The sequence below is a fragment of the Thermobia domestica genome, chromosome 10 (genome assembly GCF_964235325.1).
Source record: "Thermobia domestica chromosome 10, izTheDome1.hap1.1, whole genome shotgun sequence".
In the NCBI taxonomy this organism is placed as follows: Eukaryota; Metazoa; Arthropoda; class Insecta; order Zygentoma; family Lepismatidae; genus Thermobia; species Thermobia domestica.
Window position 1 is genome coordinate 213,404,171 of NC_137463.1, and position 20,331 is coordinate 213,424,501.

The 20,331-nt window shown below is 31.5% G+C and overlaps 1 protein-coding gene across 5 annotated transcripts in view; it reads right to left on the reverse strand.

Moving 5' to 3' along the window:
* LOC145662976 (uncharacterized) overlaps positions 1–20,331 on the reverse strand; it is a gene marked incomplete at its 5' end in the record, with an annotated part of 292,449 nt that overhangs the window by 235,210 nt on the left and 36,908 nt on the right. For 2 of the 5 annotated variants that reach the window (XM_081729064.1, XM_081729068.1), the window contains 2 exon segments: positions 10,811–10,939; positions 15,195–15,260. In XM_081729064.1, the coding sequence (XP_081585190.1) occupies positions 10,811–10,939; positions 15,195–15,260 (195 nt within the window). 5 annotated transcript variants of the gene reach the window in all.

A 20,331-nucleotide genomic window follows, 5' to 3' on the forward strand; every position in this document is an offset into this window, starting at 1 on the left:
ACATCTGATGCAAATGACTTCCACACTGCTTCTATTTCAACAGCCTAAATGTCTGTTCACTATTTAATTGCATAGATATGTAGGTCTGGCAACCAAAAATCAATATTTTATGTACCATACTATTGTCCTAGACAACGTTGTAGTATTGTACCATACTATTGTACCATACTATCGTTGCATATGGCTCCTGAGCAATTGGGAATTGTTAATTTATTAGCTCTATATAAGTTAACAAAGAATTCTGGACCGTCATAATATTATGTTACTTTGCGTCAAATATGCGACGATTATATGTAAATGTTGTCTAGGACAATAATCTTGTACATAAGATATAGCTTTCTTTGGTGGCCAAACTTACACATCTATGCAATTAAATAGTGAACAGACAGATATTTAGGCCGTTAAAATAGAAGTAGTGTGGAAGTCATTTGCATCAGATGTCAGTTTGATTCGCTAATGCAGAAATAATAAATATTAAGAAAAATATAAGGAAGTAATAGTTTAATTCATTCAAATAATTATCTATGTAAGTTTTGTGGTTGCTAACTGGGAGCTTAAATAAATTCGTCATATATTTATGGTAATTAAAGAAAAACAATTGCACACAAGGAAGAGAATTACTTGGATTGTCAAACTTGATCTGTTCGCAAATAGTTAGTTTAAATCTAGATCTCTCCTTAATGCACAAATTGTGACAACTACCAAGTCAGAACTACTGCTACTCTTGAAAATCACAATATCTTTGAGTGTTCCATTATTTTTAATCTTTGCCGTTTATATATTATAAATCTCTTATATCTATACTTTTCATAAAACTCACATTAGTATCATAAATTATCATCTTTATCGTGTTTCTTCATAATCTTCTGTTAATCTTAAATCATATTTCGTCTAAATTCAAACTATCTCATATCTATGTCTTATTTGCACATACTCGCTCCCATTTTACTTCGTAACAGCAAGTATCACATTTATAAACACTTTGTGCCCAACTCATCTTTCAACAGTGATGAGAGAGAGGAGCTTACAACTACTGTTAATCTTGAACGTATGTAAGAATATTTGCATTCATTATACCGAAACTCTTTTACTTCTCAATTACTTCAGCTAGATTTTTAAAAATTTTCTTTAATATTTTTTCTAGTAATATCTTCCATATTGTTTTTTTTTCTTTTTTTTTGATTCTGTGTAGTTGTTTTAATATGATATTTCACATTTTTGCAAATGGTTGTCTTGTATTATATCAATTATTTTTAAAAAGTTAATAACCTTTAACAATATTTACCATTAAACACAGTTGTAAATCATTTCTTCTCTTATTATTGCTATTTTCCACTTATTAACATGTATGCTGAACCCCATTGGTTCATTGACTACTTGTTTTCGTTTCTGTGCTGAATTATTCCTTGCCAAACACTCTGATTTCACATTATTACCGTAACTTATCTCAAACAGTATGATATCATCTAAGTCATTACATGCAACTATTGAACTTAGCGAGTAAATAAATTGCTTTTATCTTCTTCAGGTTTTTTTAAAACTATATTGCATTTAACAATTTGCATTATTTATCAACTAAATTACAATGTAATATAAACACATCCCAACACATGTTACGTCTTACAATTTTAAATTTAATATTTATACATCTATGGAAACATTTTTGTCTCTTTAATTGTTTTGATTTTAATTATTTTTACAAAACAGAAGAAAATTAGTTTTTGCAAGTCTATTCTTGTTTTTGTTTTCTAATATCTTATGACTGAATATGTAGCATAATAATTGTTGACAAATACAATCATAGTGAATAGTTCCATCCATTAACTTAAATTTATTGTTGTTTACGTTCTTAACATCATTCAAACAACTTAAATATTCCGCTCTTGCTTACTTTAGATAATTTGTTAACTGACTTAAGAGGTAGAAAAATAGCAATTTTGCTGTAGCTCTTCAATTGCTTTTCTTTCTTCAATAATGTTATGAAGAGAAAAAGGAACTTTTGATTGTCTATTTACAGACAAACACTATTCTTATTTACAAATTCCATTTATTTAACTCATAATAGGTAACTATTATGAATTACTCCTTAAGTATATCTTTAATTCATTTACTCTGTAGAAGACCATCCTGAAATTTAATCCCTGTTTAGTAACTGAGGCAACAAACGTTGATGGCTAGATTTCCTTTTACTTTTACCTAAAGTGTCCATAATTCTCTTTCTCAATATCTGTACAAAGTATGGAATACCTACACAAATTACCTTGCTGTCTTGGTAGGTTATTTATGTAGCATAATAATTGTTGACAAATACAATCATAGTGAATAGTTCCATCCATTAACTTAAATTTATTGTTGTTTACGTTCTTAACATCATTCAAACAACTTAAATATTCCGCTCTTGCTTACTTTAGATAATGTAGTGAAAGCATTATATATATATATATATATATATATATATATATATATATATATATATATATATATATATCCTCGAAACTTATAAGGATCATTTTAAATATATTGTTAGTTCTAAAATAATATTTGGTTTATGTTTAGCAGAAGAGGTCCTGCATTTTTTTCTAAAAAAAATGTTACAATTTCAGTAATTTCTGTTCACATTAGGCTAGTTTAGATTAAGTTAGGTTAGTTTAGGTTTGCTTAGGTTAGATTAGGTTAGTTTATGTTACATTATGTTACTGTAGGGATCCAGCATAATTTTCCAGAAAAGGATAGAATTTCGCTTATTTCTACTAATATTAGGTTAGTTTAGGTTATCTTAGGTTAGGTTAGGTTAGATTTGGTTACGTTATGTTAGGTCTAAGTAAATGCATCATACATTTTCCTGTAAATTTTGTATTTTTACGTGCTTCTGGACCCCTTCTGCTAAACCTAACCCTAATATTTACATGATAGATTATTGCTTATTGCTGACTTTATTTGCTCATAATTTGATGGAAATACATTAATGAACACAAGCCTCCCTGCTGGTCTACTGGCCAGTGCGTGTGACATTGGTACGTGTAGTCATGGGTTCAATTCCCAATGCGAGAGCACGAAAGATTTAATTTCACAATCATTCACTTTCATCAATCACTCGTCCACTTTAGCCTAAACGCCATAATCATGGGACGCTAAACTAAAATATCATTCCATTTCATTTAAAAGAAAGAACACTGGAAGTTTTACACTATAATTTATTCTCGGTTTAAGATGTAGAATTAAACATACAGATTGGTTTATGAGAGGATTGTTTATTTAGGTGGCAGGATGATACTGGAAACGTTAATTATTAACAATAGAATTTTATTTTGAAGTTACGACAAAATTTTAAAAATGTTTGCTCAGTTTTCTCTAGTCTGCTACAGATATATAAACTTATGGGCGTAGAACTTAATAGAAGTAAAATATATTTCCTTCAGTGGCTGTCCTCGAGGGGAATCACGTCAATAAAAATTTAAATGTTATTGCTACAAGCAAGGGAAGAAGGCTTATTTAATGAACTAACATAAATATTGTATGTATTCAGTAACTTTTCAATGTATTGATAGTGTATTCAGTAGCTTTCTGAAGTTGTATGAATCTTTCTAAAATTTAAATATGTTTTCTGATGTGGTTTCCCTGAAGAGTTGTCACTGCAGAATACTACAGAAGCTTTTATTGATCATTTTAGCAATAACTAAAACAAACATTATATCCATTAACACCAATGACTAATACAAATAAAACAAATGTAGCTAATATTTTGCATCATTTGAAATGTCATTAGGCAACAAATAAAAAGGGAAAAATACGAGTAAATATGAATATGCTTGACGACGTCTTCACTTTGTCTATAAATGTTCACTATTTTCTCTTATTTATTATTTTATTTTTACCTAAAGACTGCTAGAAGAATCGAAAGCGTTAGAAAGTTTTTCTTCCTTTATTTTTATTTTTTTTTATTTACTTGTTTTTTACGTGCTCGGCTTTTAGCATTCATTATGAGCTTCAAGGTTATATGAGGTATCGATTGTAAATTTGACGTTCGATTTTCATATGTTCTACTCGAACCTCATATGAAAGACACACTCTCAATCGAAAGGCACGCGCTAACTACTTGGCCACTTAGGAGACCTTCAATTTCAAATACTGAAATTCTGAGACTGGATTGACAAACATATCTGATACTCTGGCTTGCCGTGCTTAAAAAATTATTATTCCCAACCCGATTTATATTGTTTATGTGCTTGTCACTATCGTAGTTCCTTCCCAACCACATAGCCACAGTTTATTCTACTTTCCGTAGACCATAATACATACACTCAGAAAGGATTTCTTTTAGACGTACCTATTGTTAATGTTTTATTGTGATGTACATATTTCTCCAAAGATGATGTCTGAAGAACGTTTAAATTTACTTTTTAATATAAGAGATTCATGCTATCCGACCTACTTAGTTACAGCAAAACTCCAAACACATTAATTTGCCATATTTCTTGCTAATAAGTTAAATTATTTACTTAGTATAACATTTAGCAAATTTGCGATTACTTTCTGAAATTTGTTTACAATTTCTCATTAATACAATCCTCTATCAAATTAGTGTATTCAAATTTAGTATTAGACTTGCCAAATCTTGAGTATTGGGCCTTTTCTTTCTTTTTTTTTTTTTATATCATCCACGTTTTGTATAGATTCTGGCTCAGATATTTAAAATATTCTTACTTATTTCTTTGTTCATTGCCTTATTTTGAAATTGGAATGCCTTTATTATTATTATTATTATTATTATTATTATTATTATTATTATTATTATTATTATTATTATTATTATTATTATTATTATTAACTATCAATTGTGTCAATTGGAATAATATTTATTTAATTATTTATTTCATTCGAGAACAACAGGTACAGTATCTATTACTAGTTATGTGCATACTTATAGTATTTACAGTGATCGTAAATGTGTATATAACAAAAGACAAAATTAATGCTTAAATGATACATTTACAATACTACAAAATTGTTATTTCTTACAAAAAATATATTAACCTACATCCAGCTTTTGTCAATGAGTTATATGGCGAATGCATTGAAATAATTTGTTGCGGGGACGAATTTGTTTACTAGTATTTATAATTACCATTTGATAATTTCTTGTAGTTAATTTTATTGCTTTTTAATTTGTAGAGGAAGGCTACTTACTTTTTTCTAAGTATTCCTGCAAAATAAACATACTCCGTGTTTTCATTTGATATTTAATTTATTCGTGGACATGATTTTGTTCTGCTAACGTTGATCCTAAATATTTAAAAGCGTCTACTTTATCGAAAGTGTTATTTGATATTTTAGAGTAACCATAATTTCCAATATTACATTAAGGTCAAGATTATTTGACAGAGGCCATTTATACAGAACATTGATATTAACATCAAATAGAAACTTGATTCAAGTATAGAATTTAGGTTATCAGCAAAAAGAAGTTTGCAGAAATTTTAAAAATATATGATAATAAAATTGGACCAAGATTAAAGCCCAGAACCACTCCACAAGTAATGAATATTTTTCAGATACAATATTTTCATATAAGACATATTTGATTCGGTCACATAACACGGATGTTGAAATCTAGTTGTGAGACGAAACGTTCATGATTTCATTTTATTTTAATCAACTTGTACTAATGTAATGAAATGATTTTACGGTAGGTTGTATGTTCTGTGACTCTTCGCAATCAATTTTGTTCGCTGGAACTACTCCTTCTAGATTAATTGGAAAATGTGAATTGATTGAAAGTAACAAATCAATTTAATTGTAAGAAACAGTATAATCGAAGATATTGGATACAATATCAAGAATTCAAAGTATCAGTAAGTAAAAGATATGGCAATAGATCCTCTAAAATTACATTAGACTTCAAACAACAACAGTATGAACAAATAATTTTAGTTTCCACAGTTTTGGTGTGGATTTAAGATACTTTTAAATACCAGAAGATAATTAAATAATATATATCTATCTATATATATATATATATATATCAAAATGACAAGTGCCTGCTATTTGAAAATGTCCAGAAGACAATCGCAGCAGTTCCAGCGAGTGAAATATACGAAGGGAATAAATTGATTGCAAAGGGAAAAGAACACACAATCTAAGATAAAATAGTTTCCTTATATTTAATTTACTTCTTCGTGAGTCATGTTCTGTAGAACGTTTAAAATGCTGATGTGCATAATACCTATTTGAGTGCCGTTGTTTGATATTTGCTATGAATTGCAAGTATCTCATAACATTTCTAAATTGTGGATAATTTAGAAACAAATCTTTGTTGATAAGAGGAAAATTACAGGAGAAACACGAAAATTTATTCAGCTGTAAATTATTAATTCAAAATTTTGGATGATACATAGGAGGTTGCAATAGATCACAGATTTTTAGTGATTATTACTTGTATTACTTTACAAAACTGGGATTACCCACTGACTTTCCATTTTTCTGGAAACTGTGAATCACATTTTTGGCATGTTAAAGAATCACGTTTGTAGATATTTAAGAATTTTAGACCGACAGAGGCATTGGTGGAGAATGTTTAAGTTAAATTTCTGAATGAATACAAATCAATGGAGTTCAGTTATTGAATAGATAGATGTTTGTGCGTGGAGTTGTATTTTAAGCATGTAATTTACCTATTAGCTTCTAACTTCAATTGTATAGCAGAGGACTTTTCGGAAAGATGAAATATTCCGGAGTTCGCAAGGGTCATTTTCTTTAAATAAAGTCGATAATATTGGAATTGTTCACCAGTCAGTAACACTGACAATAACGAATCTGCTTGCGCTATTTTCCGTCCTTATTTACTTCCAAAAAATTATCATAATTGAGATGCAATAGTTAGTAGCAACTTATTCAAGACCTTCTCAAAAGCCTGTGGGAACTTCTGATAGTTTCTTGGACACAACTGACAGGGAAAACTACCTAATGGGTTCTGTTTTCTTCAAGTTGTATTCCTTTTAAGAAAATCCTGTGTTTCGAAGGTGGAAACCAACGGGAAACCACCACTCTATTTTTCCCTAGTTTGCTGACAGCAAAAAGAAAATATATGTACAATGGTATTTCGCAGGTCAAAATAGTTACTGAGACAAAATATCCTCTCATTCGGATCTCCGAGAGGAGGATATCTTGGGAAGGACTATCGGAAAGTAACAATGTGGGAAAGTAGATAGAGAAAGATAGACAAGCAAGAACAAAAGGTTTAGAATAGGGACATGGAAAATACGTGTCATGTAACAGGGAGGAAAATTAGAAAATCTTCACAAAGGAATGAAACAAAATAACCTAGGTTTTGTAGGAGTTTGTAAAGTTAGATGCGAAGGTGATGGGATGTTGAACAGCAAACGATATAGAATGTTTTACTCAGGTAATGAAATAGCTGTCATAATGGTGTAGGAATAATTCTTGGAAAGTGCTTAAAGCAGAAGGTAGTGAAAAGAAAAAAACGAAAGATCCAGTGATGATACAGACATACGCACCGACGATTTTGCATACAACTGAAGAAGTAGAGGAAAATTGTAAGAAAATAGAAGAGGGAGAAGAGGGATACATGAGTAATTGTAATGAGAGACTTCAGTGCAGTTTTGGGATGAAAACAGGAAAGTAGTGTCGCAGGCAAATATAGTTAAGGCGAAAGGAATGAAAGGGAAGAGGGACTGATCAATTTCTATAGACAGGTTTCACTAGTAATTGGGAACACTTGGTTCAATCAGCACAAGAGAAGAAGACAAACATGGAAATCCTCAATAGACGGCCGAAGATATCAGATAGACTATGTTATGATTCAAGACGGGTATTGGAAAAGCTTGAAGAACGCGAAGACCCTTCCCCAGGCAGACTTTTCTCTGCTCATAACTTTGTGCTAGAAGAAGTGGATACTCAACTGAAAAATATAGGCAGAAGAAAAGTAGGCATAAAGATGTTGAATATTGAAAAGTTGCAAAACGAGGAAGTAAGAATATTTTTGTTGGAAATTTTGAAGAGAAATACTCATAATTATTCTTTCAGGGCCTGTTTCCATATTGTCAAATTAAAACAACAATACACTGAGCAAGGTTATGTGATGATAATATAAAACACACAATCACGTGACAGTTTCAACACAATAATCCTGTCTTCATCAGACTTCCACTCCTTCTCTGGAAAAAGGAGTGGAAGTCTGACGAAGACACAGTTATTGAATTGAAACTGTTTCGTGATTGTGTGTTTTATATTATTATCACATAGCCTTGCTCAGTGTGTTGTTGTGTTTAGTTTGAAAATACTCAAAAGAAGAAAGAATAGATTCAGGTAGTAACAGACGGTGAAAGCATATTAAACTTTGCATACAGAAGTAGTAGTAAGTTACCGCGAATACAAAACGGCTAAGAAACCATGGGTTACAGAACAGATGTTGCAGAAAATGAGAGAAAGGAAGATCTGGAAACAGGTTGATACAGAAGAGGGTAGAAAGGTGTACAGAAAGTGAAACAAGAGTCACCAAAGGAAACAGACAGAGCAAAGGAAGAGTTTTACAAAACAAAACATAGAAGAACTGGAAAGAGTTAGAAAATATGAGGAAATGTACAAGGAGGTGAAACCTATGGAAGTTAGGAGGAACCAAGGGAGTATTACGATGGCAGTGGAAAATAAGAATGGACAAGTAGTCAGTGAAAGATGTAAAGCCTGGAAGATGTAAAGATATGTTGAGGACTTATGTGAGAGTAGGGATAGACCGCGTGGCCTAGATGTTGAAGTAAAAAATGAAGTACGCGAGGAATTTAGTTTTGTATTTTTCAGGATGAGTTTGAAAAAGCTATAACAGAAATTAGGAATGGAAAGGCCACTGTAATAAATAATATGCCAATCGAATTCATTAAGAATATGGGAGGCAAAGGCAAGAAATAATTTTTCCGACCCTGCAATGAAATATATGAAAAAAAAAAAAGAAGAGTGGCTAAAAGACTTTCTTAAAACGATCATGATATCGATGGCTACAAAATGAGAGATGCAAGGATTATAGAACTATTTGTTTCGAATACTGAACAGAAGATTGTATGAAAGAACAAATAAAAAAGTTGAGGAGAAACAGTTTGGGTTCGGGGGAGGTAAGAGCACAAGAGATACAATTGAATTATTAAGGGTTTATAGAAAAAGGAGAAAGGTTTATAGAAAAAGAGAAGTGTATATATTGTATTTATTGATCTAGGATTCACCTTTTGAGAGCGTGAATATGGAATTGTTGTTGGAAGTTCTAAGGAAAGTTGGGTTGGAATGGAAAGATGGAAGACTCATCAGAAACTTATATACAAACCAACAAATAAGTGTTAATATAGGGGAGGAAATGACAGAGGAGAGTGAAATTGGAAGGAGAGTTCAACAGGGATGCTGTTTCTCGCCTACATTACTTAATATCTATCTACACGAGATAGTGAAAAAAAAGTCTACAAAATGAAGACAGCATTTCAGTAGGAGGTAGAATATATAAATGTTTAAATAACTTGTTTGCTCCCGAGAAACTTTAGTATATAACTAGATAACGTGGAAACATATCAAGACGTAAAGCTGGAAGCTTATAAACGGTGTAATAAATTTAGAGAAACATATCGTATCTTTTGGAGCATTATTTGACAAATTTTAGACAAGGGGGAAAAGAAATTAAGGAAGACTGTGTAATTCCTCTTTCCCGAATTCCTTCTTAGTGGCATGCCTATAAGCAAAAGAGATTTCTAAACTCAACTGCAATAAAATAGATATCTAATAATTAAGATAGTATCGGTGTTTTAGTAGACTTGGGATCGATTTTGATTACCTTCGGATAACTATAACTGTTTTTGTTATCGAACTGAATTATTTGAGCCATGTAATTATTGACAAACATACACACAACACACAGTTACAATAAGCTGTTAGAAGTTAAGAAATTTAAAAGATCGATATGACTCTTGTTACAGAATTAGGCAGAAGTAGAGAAGTATGACTCTTGTATCTTCAGCGTTGTCTGAATTTAGATCGATCGAGTACTCAATTTAATTTTAAGTGCTTCTCGCATTAATATATTGTATAAGTTCGTACTTTTCTCTATTGGAAGTCTACCATAAAGAAAAAAGATGACTGGGTTAATGCATGTTTCAAACTGTCAGTAAAGTAGATTTGAAATCAAATGAAACAAATTAAATATTGAATTTCAACCCAATTACTGGGTGTTTATCTCCATGAAGATTTCAAAAAAGCATATAAGATTTAGATCCCTTTCTTAATGTTAGACACATAACTGTTCACTATAACAAATTACGTGTCCTACATGTACAAAATAGTTTTCAATTCTAAGCCGTCAGCACATATTGTAAAGTGATTTTGGTGTTATTAGTACAATAAAACTTGTTAACCTCGCTACTAATGTAACATGTTAGTTGTTAAATTTGGACACGTGTTTGTGTGCTATAGCTGCATAAACTCTTCTCTTAGCTACCTTCTTTGTTAAGAAAGTTTATGTTTGTGTGTAAAAATGCAAACCGGTTATTTTTGCTAACATACAAATATATAAATATTTTATCAAATTCTGAAAATTTTCCCTTTTACTAAAAAAAAAGAAAGAAAAATTTAATCCAGTCCTTGATTTGAACCCCGAATTGAGGGAGAGACTTTCTATATTTTGGAAATGAACTTTCTCCAACTGTGGTTTTAGTAATCATTAGTAAATTGAGCATTGATATACTGTTTGTTTGTTTGTTTTTTATGTTTGTTTATAAGAGAACATTTTGTGTGTAGCTTATTATTGAAAGTTTACTCTTACCTCCTCCGCTACTATAGCCACTACTGGGACTACTGTAGCTTCCTACACCATCATAGTGTCCACCACCTCCTCCACCTCTATGTCCACCATAGCCACCATGTGAGCTATAGCCTCCCTTGTAATGGCCGCCTGTTGCAATTTAATTAAATGTTATCTGAGTTCCATTCAATCATTTGATATTTACACATATATTTTTTTTTAAATTGTTAGTTTTGTGTTAACACAGTTTGAATACTTAATATTTACAAAAAGGGAAACTGTCTTTGTTATAATTGTTAATGTGCACAGCTGTAATGTATTTGCATTGAATATCACTTACTCTACCGTGTTTTCCTTATGGCTTATCTTCGATATTGTTCAGAAATCTAGCTCACATCAAAATGTAGCATGAATTAAGTCAAGTAATAGTGGATAATTAGTCAAGAAAATAAATTGGTGCATATTTAAAATATTAAGTATGACTCACCCTAGCATCTATACCCCTTTCAACACGGCAACAGTCATGGCTTCGTTAAGAATACTACTTTTCTTTCTTCTTGTATGCGCCAAAAATGACCTATCACAAACCAAAACAACTGCAAATCGTTGAACGAAACTTACACAATCACTGCATGCCGTTTCGAAGCACAAAAGTAATAGGAGGCACTTCTACATCGATTTTAATCAATCCGCACAATTGTGTTTTCCCGTGTTGAAAGGGATACGTCAATATATTTAATGTTTTAGGTGATAAATTTCGTTATTTCAGCAGCGTTCTTCAACACATCAACTGGTTCTCTTAATCACATCTATTGATGTCAGCCATGATTCCTAAGAATTTTACATGGTTAACAGATGTGTTAAACGGTAATTTTCTTAATAAAATAAAAAGAAGCTAAATTGAAAACATTCTAATAATCCAGTTACAATGATGTGAACAGACTTAATGGGAGATGACTGAAATTCAGCTTAAATGTAAAACAAACTATGTAGAGTCTATATTCGAAAAGCAAATTGTCCTAAAATGCATGAAACATAGTAAAAAAAAAAAAAAAAAAAAGCACAAAACATTAACATTTATCTCAATGGAAAATCAATGAAAACCAAATGATTCCTCCACTTATCTCAAATAAAAACAAAACAAGGGGATGGCAGAAATTCACCTCAACAGTAGAGGAGACTACATAGATTCTATATTTTAAAAGCAAATTGTCCTAAAATGAATGGAACATAGCCAAAAGCACGAAACATTAGCATTAATGTCAATGGAAAATCAATCAAAACTAAATAATTCCTCCACTTATCACAAAAACCTAAAGAGGGAGATGGCTGAAATTCAGCTTAAATATATTATGTAGACTCTATATTCAAATAAGAAATTATCCTAAAATGGATGGAATATAGTCGAAAAAAATCACAAAACATGAACATTAAAAACAATGGAAAATCGGTGGGGGAAAAAATGAAGTCGTCCACATATCTCGAAAACTATAACACGGAGATGGCTAATTGAAAGCTTGTTGGAAAGACATGACGGAGAACTTAAAAACGATGTATACCACGTAAGGTAAATATGGACAGAACATTGTCAAAAGTCAAGTTGTTTGAGTAAAACCAATAATAATGATAAAGTATATGTATCTTCTTCGAATTACCCAGGACACCTCAAACGGAGATTAAGTGCTAGAAATATCTCACATCTTGATTTGGAATCTCCAGACTCGATTTAGCACGCAACGTGACTTTTGACCTGATCACGTGACACAGTCTGGTCCTAATTGCAAACCAGATAGGCCCTTCAGATTTTTATTTTAGTTTATTTACATTTTACTTAATTTACTCATAAACTACATTTCTGAACGAAGTCGAAAATTAGACGTTCTAAGATAAATACGGTAAGTGTGTACATGAAGAGATATTCAATACAAATGGAAAGTGTTTTATCTATTTTTTCAAGAATGTAATTGAATAAATAGCCGATTATAATCGGTATTCAAGTAACTGAATATTAGAAGCAAGGCAAGATCAAGTTTCATAAGTTTTAACTGCATACGCCGTTTTTCCTTCTGTTTTCAATCTGAAAAAAAAAAAATCTCTCACACTATTTTGATTTTTGATTTTATCTACCTTTTTCCTATACATTATAATACACTAAACAGAAATGTAATTTTAAAATTTACATTTCAAATATTTCGGTAAGACTTATAGGCTGACGAAATAATATGTAATTAATTGATTTTGGGGAAATTACTGGGACAAGTTATATGTTCAGTTCTTTGAGGAAGGTCATGTACGAATGGATGGTGATAGTTTCCATGTTGTGGCAATAGATATTGGAGCAGAGACATTATTTAACTCTCCACAACCTGCGTGGTCAATTGTAACATCAAGGCACGCACGTGGAGTCTCACTCCCCAGTATTTATTTATCTTCTCTTAATGTGTATTTTGTTTCTAAGCGATTTGAAATTGTTAAATATTTTCTTTACATTTTTTTTTGGACAATTGCCAACATATATTTTACAGCACATACTCCTTTTAACAGTTCTAATATTTTATTAGCCTAACCTAACTTAGCCTAATCTAACATAACCTGTCCTAACCTTACCTTACCTTACCTAACATTTTTAAAATTTCGTAATATTAGTGATATTTTTTGTCCTAAACCAGGCGGATGGCCAACTTCGGAATAAATGCCTCAAATTTAACTAAAGGTGTATTTTAGATGATGGCTCTACCAAATGGAAAATTTATAGATGGAATAGAATGTACAAGGGAAACGTAAATTTGTTTTGCAAACCCAGTTGTTTAGTGCCGGCTACAAGCTAACCTACGTAACAATTAGTGTTTCTTTACCAATTTTAGTTCCATAGTGGCTGTCACTAACCAATGTCATCACCACTACCACCCACCCTATCTTCGGTGGTAGTAGGTGCGCCCTCGAGCAGTGGTCCTGCCTCGTTAATCTCAAGAACAGATTCATCAATAACAATCAGTTTGTTGATTTCTTGTTCTGTAGCTTGTACTATACTTGAAGTGTCCTGATCTTCATATTTATGTTCATCAGCCGATTGCTCACTTTCAAATTTTGGTAGCTTTTTTCGACTGCATCTACATCACTATCATCTGAAGCCTATGTCATCTTCTAGTATACGCAGTATCCGTTCTCGTTTCCTTTCGTCCATATTTGTGTAAACCTAGATGTTAAATTAACAAACAACATAGAATACACGATGAGGCACACTCCTCAATATCGAAAACACTAAAGCACGCGCCCGGAGCAACACTCCACAGTTGAAACTGTTTACGCAGAGCAAACTATCAGCAAACTGTAGATCAAATTCAGGGTAGCCAGTATGCGCGTGATTCTAAAGGAGAAAGCTACACGGCAGGTTACACCTGGCGGTGGCCCTCCAACTAGAGAAAACTAAAATTTCTCTATCCGCGGAGTGTGACTCCGCGGCGTATGCTACGGCGGGTTAACTACACTTGAAGTCGAGAAATGGTAATACTATGCCAATACTCGTATATATGTTATTAGAATGGGTAGATTGCGAATATTGACGTGGGCTATGGCCTACTGATAGCTGCGTGAGAATTTTACATAGATATATAGTCTGATAAATTATTATAATAAACAATAAAGTAAGGTGCACTAAAACATAACTATTTGACACTAAAGCTCCATTTGATAACAAATAAATGGTGACGAAAACTTTCCTGGTCGTTGGATATTTTACAAATGTGTAGTTGTTTGATGTTCCCAGATAGTTTATAAAGCAAGAGGCTCTTTATGTAATGTGTTAGTTTATTTTGATTTAAATGTTATCAAGGATTGATTTAAATAAATGGACGTTTAGCAAGTGAGAGTTCGCTTTACATTAGGTTGAGCTTATTGAATAGTACTAGTTAATGATCCTTGTATGCTAAATGTCTATAGCAGTATTATGACATGTTTATCATTTTATGCTATATCCAGAGTAATTTGATTTGATCGACTGCACAAGTAAACTTTATCCCAACATTCAACTATATAAGAAAACAAAAGATTCCTAGCGAATGCATTCTTCATTTTGTATTTTTTTAAAAGTAATTTTTTGTACTTAGTCCGTAGCACAATATAGAAAATGTATTGATCGATTTATCTTAAAGAACTTTGTAATCGTTAAACAAAATTGTGAAAAATGATCATCCTTGTTCTCTTATTCAGAAAATCGTGTAGAATAGAAGGTAATTTGTATTCCTATTTTTAAATAAGACGAAAGCGTCGGCTAAAAGTCACAATTTCAATAGCTATTTCAAATGTCTATATTGATATTTTTAAAATCAAAGAGACTGAACTGTGTTAGTGTTCAATAGTCCTTCAAAACTTTGTTCTTTCTTTATTATTTACATTTTTTACTTACCCCCTCCAAAGGAATGTCCTCCTCCTCCTCCTCCTCCATAGCCGCCCCTACTTCCGCCATATCCTCCTGCAGAGACGGTTATTTTAACTAATAAACGAAGTAAGTGCAATAATTTGAAATGCATGTGAATAATACTACAAGTGCTAGCAAGCATAAAGTATCTAGTAATTGACCTATATATCACTGTATCAAACCATGAAAAGTGCAACAATAAATTCAAAATGCATATGAATAATAATATCCATGGAAATAAGTATGTAACATCTAACAATGATATTACATCTTACCTGTTTACAATCAAAGCATGTTAGTAAGAAACTTCCGGTGAAATACTAACAATTGAACCAAAAATAGTTTTAGTTTGGTGATCCATTTATGTTACTAACACAATAAATTTTGTGAGCACAAAGTTCTAATTGTTATCTGCTTTCCGGAAGATAGATGTAAGATATACTACTACACTAGTCAATACGTGGATATCCATAAAATTTTGTTAGAATATGTTTGTAAACAGAAAGATTTTGATATTTGCAGTTAACTACTTGCTTGCCAATACACTTAAAAGTAGTAGATGAAGTGTCTGTTTTCAAGAGAGAAAGTTAAAAAATAAAGAATCTTCTACAATAGTTTCTACAATATTCAGAAATTTTTAAATGACGAAATATTTGATTGAATTTGCCCAGAACTACTTGAATTTCAGATTCCGATTACTTTGATATCTGTCACCTATATACATTAAGGATGATAAATACATAAATTATTAATTACTAATTACTTTATATAGAGTGAATATTAATTGATGTGTGCAAATGTACATGTGTGTAATGAAACTATAATAACTTCGTTTTTGTATATGTTTATTCCTAATCCCTCAGTTTAGCTCTAGTATCCAGTTTTTCGTATACGCTTAACTGACAAAAAGAACTGGATAACATATTTGGTAGGGCTGTAGGATATTTTCATATATTGAAAGACCGATTGATATTTTCAAATAAAGTAACGATATCAAAAATATTACTGACTGATAATGATATTTTCAATATATTTTGATACCTATACATCAAATCCTGATATTCTAGTCGATATTGATTTTTGATATCCAAATTCGTACAGTCCTTATCATTAGTCTGCTGATATGGTAACTTCATCTAGCTCAACTTGACAAATGACTAGAACTTGCCTCTGGGCAGAACTCTTAAATATACAAAGGTCATATTCTCGTCCCCGCACCATGAAAACTTTGGCATAAACAAAGATCTCAATTGACCAAAAACGATTCTTGTTTATTTAATTCCACCTATGGACAGGAATTATTACCCTTACACAGTACGCTATGGATAAGAATACAAAGGTTTTTCAAAGGGTTGTGCGTCGTCAGTTTTTTTCTTCTTCTTCTTTCCTTTTAAAGCAAGACTGTACACATAAACAATTAGATATCATCAAATTATTATTCATATACTCAAACTGTACAAGCAATTACTCTAAAAATAATCTTGTTCAAGTAATCCAAGTATGGAATTACTGAAATTTTAATACTACTATCCCACATACTCTGGAGTCAAACATGCGGTTCTGTGCACTAGAGGTAAGCACTCTTCCACACCCAACACACACTCTTTGAGTATTCGACATGAAGTATATTGTACCATACAATGTTAACTGAGAAGATAACTTGGGTACAAATTTGTCTTGTGATTCTCAATCTAGAAGGTTTAACAGAAATATTCTTCTGTAAATGACTTTCTAATTGCTAAGCAGTAGTTTTCCAATTTTAAGTTTGACGTAATAGATATAATTATATGTTTACTTCAGTAAATGTTGTATATTATCTTTCTGGTAGTTTAGTTTCAATAAAATTAAGGGATCTTAAACTAACATAGAAGATTGACTGATAAAGTGTATGGAATGGATCACTCAAGATTAGAAAAGTACTCACTTGATTGTTCCTAGAAGCAGCGAGAAATTGCCCAATATTTCGGCTACATATGCGACTATCCTTTTACAAAGAACAAAGAGACTTAATACAAATTAGACCAAAGGTTCCTCACGTGCTTGTATTAGCAATATCAGTGATATATATTAAAATTTCTATAACATATAGACTTCGAAAAATGTGTTATAGAAATTTTAAAATGTTCAACTGATATTGCTAGTACAAGCACGTGAGGAATCTTTAGTATAACTTGTATTACGCCTCTTTGTTCCTCGTAAAAGGATTCTCGTATACGTATCCGAAATATCGGACAGTTTTTCGCTGCTTCTAGGAACAGTTATGTGAATAATTTTCTAACGTAGAAGAATTTTTTCACCATGTCACTTTAAAAATTGTTAATTTCTATGTTTCTCATGTACCTAGGTATTAGGTAATGTTGTAAAGGGTATAGTAATTGTAGTTACTCAATACCGCCATGCACCTAGGTACATCTTATATACTGTAAAGCCTGAATATATCAGTAGTACAATATCTTTAATAATAATAAAAAGACCAGTTTCTTGAAAGCCATACCCGTATTATAATCACAACTCAGCCCTGCAAAATAATAATAATAATAAAGTTTATTTCACACTACAGAACACTGTAACATCTAAACCACTTTCCTGTGACCATTATTTACCGGTAGATGCATACATGTTTATCAGAGACGCAATAAGTAATTGCCACTTACGAAAACATCCATCTACATATTATTGTCGATTAGTGTACATGGAGCATTATTCAAATTGTCAACAATGATAGGAAATGAGGATGATGACGATGATGATAAAGATTGGAAATTCGGAGTGATTACCAGCAGAAGAACATACAATAAAGACTAGAATTTAAATTTTTGAAAACAACTTCAAATTGGTAAGATTTCTAATTTATATAATATTTTCAAAGTGTGTGTCTAATATTTTATGAGGAATATTTTTATTTTCCTATTAAAATCCTCCCAAGAACTTGGGATAGTATGATATTCGGGATCGTACCACAGCTTCTTATTCGAGGTCGTATTTGTGTATATTTAGGTCAATACAGTATATTTTAATGTAACTAGGCACAATTTAAAAAATTCTATTTACTACCTGTATTTAGGTACTGTTTACCTTTTAAGTTATCAGCAAATATGAGTACACACAGATCATACACCATGTTCCGTTTTTGAATGAATCTGTCATTATTAATTATTTTCTTTAACATAGATAAAACGTTCAATACCGAAAACTGTACTCCAATTTACTGTTTGATGCGTTCGGAGGTTCGTCGAAGAATGAATATGTAGGAGTGTTTTTACTTAAATTTGCTGATGACTATACCTTTTACCTGCTGCATTCAAATAGGCTCTACTTTAACTAATTAAAAAAAAAAAAATATATATATATATATTTTGCTGTTTAATATCCAGAGCAATGATCTAAATGATCTAGTCTTCTGAGATTCATTCTCTTCAATTCATACACGGTAGTCCAATTTTAGAAGTAATATTTTGTTCATTTGTATCATTAAGCTTTTGACTGATAAATCGATTCAAGAAACTTCGATGAAAGCTTCGAAACTTCGTATGCATCTTTCTGACTATCGATTGCTTCCTTTTCATTATGCTTTCCACTTATATTAATTTCTAATTTTACTAAGTGGCATAACTCCTCTGCATCTAACGTGACATTCATTCTTTTTCATATAATAAGATTTATAACTATTTTTTTAAACTGTTGTTTCAACAAGATTATAGGAAAATGAATACGTATAGTCCAGTCTGTTCAACCGATCACTTATGTAATTTGATCATCTTCCATTTGGTTATACAGTATAATGATGTGACACAAAAAAAAAAAAAAAAAATATTACTACTCTGCAAGTTCACCATTTGTGTAATTGGTCCAACTTTGGTTGCACAAAAAATCAACTCAGAAGAAAGTTGATATGTGAAATCTAAACAAAAATTTCATGTATATTGCTACTAAATTATAGATCGTGATATCTCAACCTGGTTATCGGAGCCCCTAGAGAGTCGCGAGAGGAACAAATAACGGTCACGAAATGAAGTAAAAAGAGAAATGTAGTTAAAATCTAGTAGCGGAAAAATATATTTTAAAAGATTATTTTGATACATATTTGTCAAATACAGCAAAACAACATGCAAAATTTTAAACAAATAAAGAATCGTTTTAAACAATAATTGTACTGAAGGAGGAAAGCGATAAGCAGCAATAATCAAATGCCTATCACAAACCGGAAATTGCTTATAGGGTCGCTGGCAAGAGAATGTGATAAAAGGAGAGTCATGATATGAAATAGGTTAAGAAAATAAACCTGTTATAATGTGTAAATGAAAGTTATGTACACACCCTTACATAAGAAAAAAGTAATTTTCCAATGAAGGTCAAATGTCCCATCGATAGATATAAATGAGTCTGAATGAATCTCGTGAACCCATCAATTGACCACTAATTACATTTGAAGTTTATTATTGCACATTCCCAGTTTTTTTTTCTTTTGGGGGGGGGGGGTATATATACTGTTGGTTCTTTTGTAGAGCCGGTCGTAAGATAGAAACTTTCCCTATGTACAGTATTGTATAGTATCCAGGTACGAATTGATACCTAATTACACGTAACTAGTTACATTATTTTCTTTGAATTTTGTAATTGTGGAGGTAGAATTTCACAGCACTTAATCATCTGATTCGGTGATTTTTTTGTAAATATATTGAACCCTTCTCTTTGGAATTTAGCTCAGTTCTCTAATCTGCGTGAACAAAACTTGGAAGCGCTTAGTAAACTCTGAATAAGTCATATTATTTATTGAAGTACTTGCTGAATTAGAACTACATCCGACGAACATTCATGGAATGAAAATGAAATTATAGTGAGCATGGGTGAAAGTAGTTTTCTATAATATGCAGTATATAAGAATTCACTTGATGACTATCACGAAGTAGTTCATATATCGGAGTGAAAGATATATTTCTTTGATTTTATCCTGGTTGGATATACGAGGGTCAATCAAATAAAAACTTTAAAAGTGTTTACAAAACAATTATTGAGGAATGACAAGCACATAAATATTATTTAGTACATAATCCTCCCCACGTTCAATGCAAGTATTCCGTTTCCAAACGTGCCTAAATATATCTGGGAAAAACTTTGTATTTAT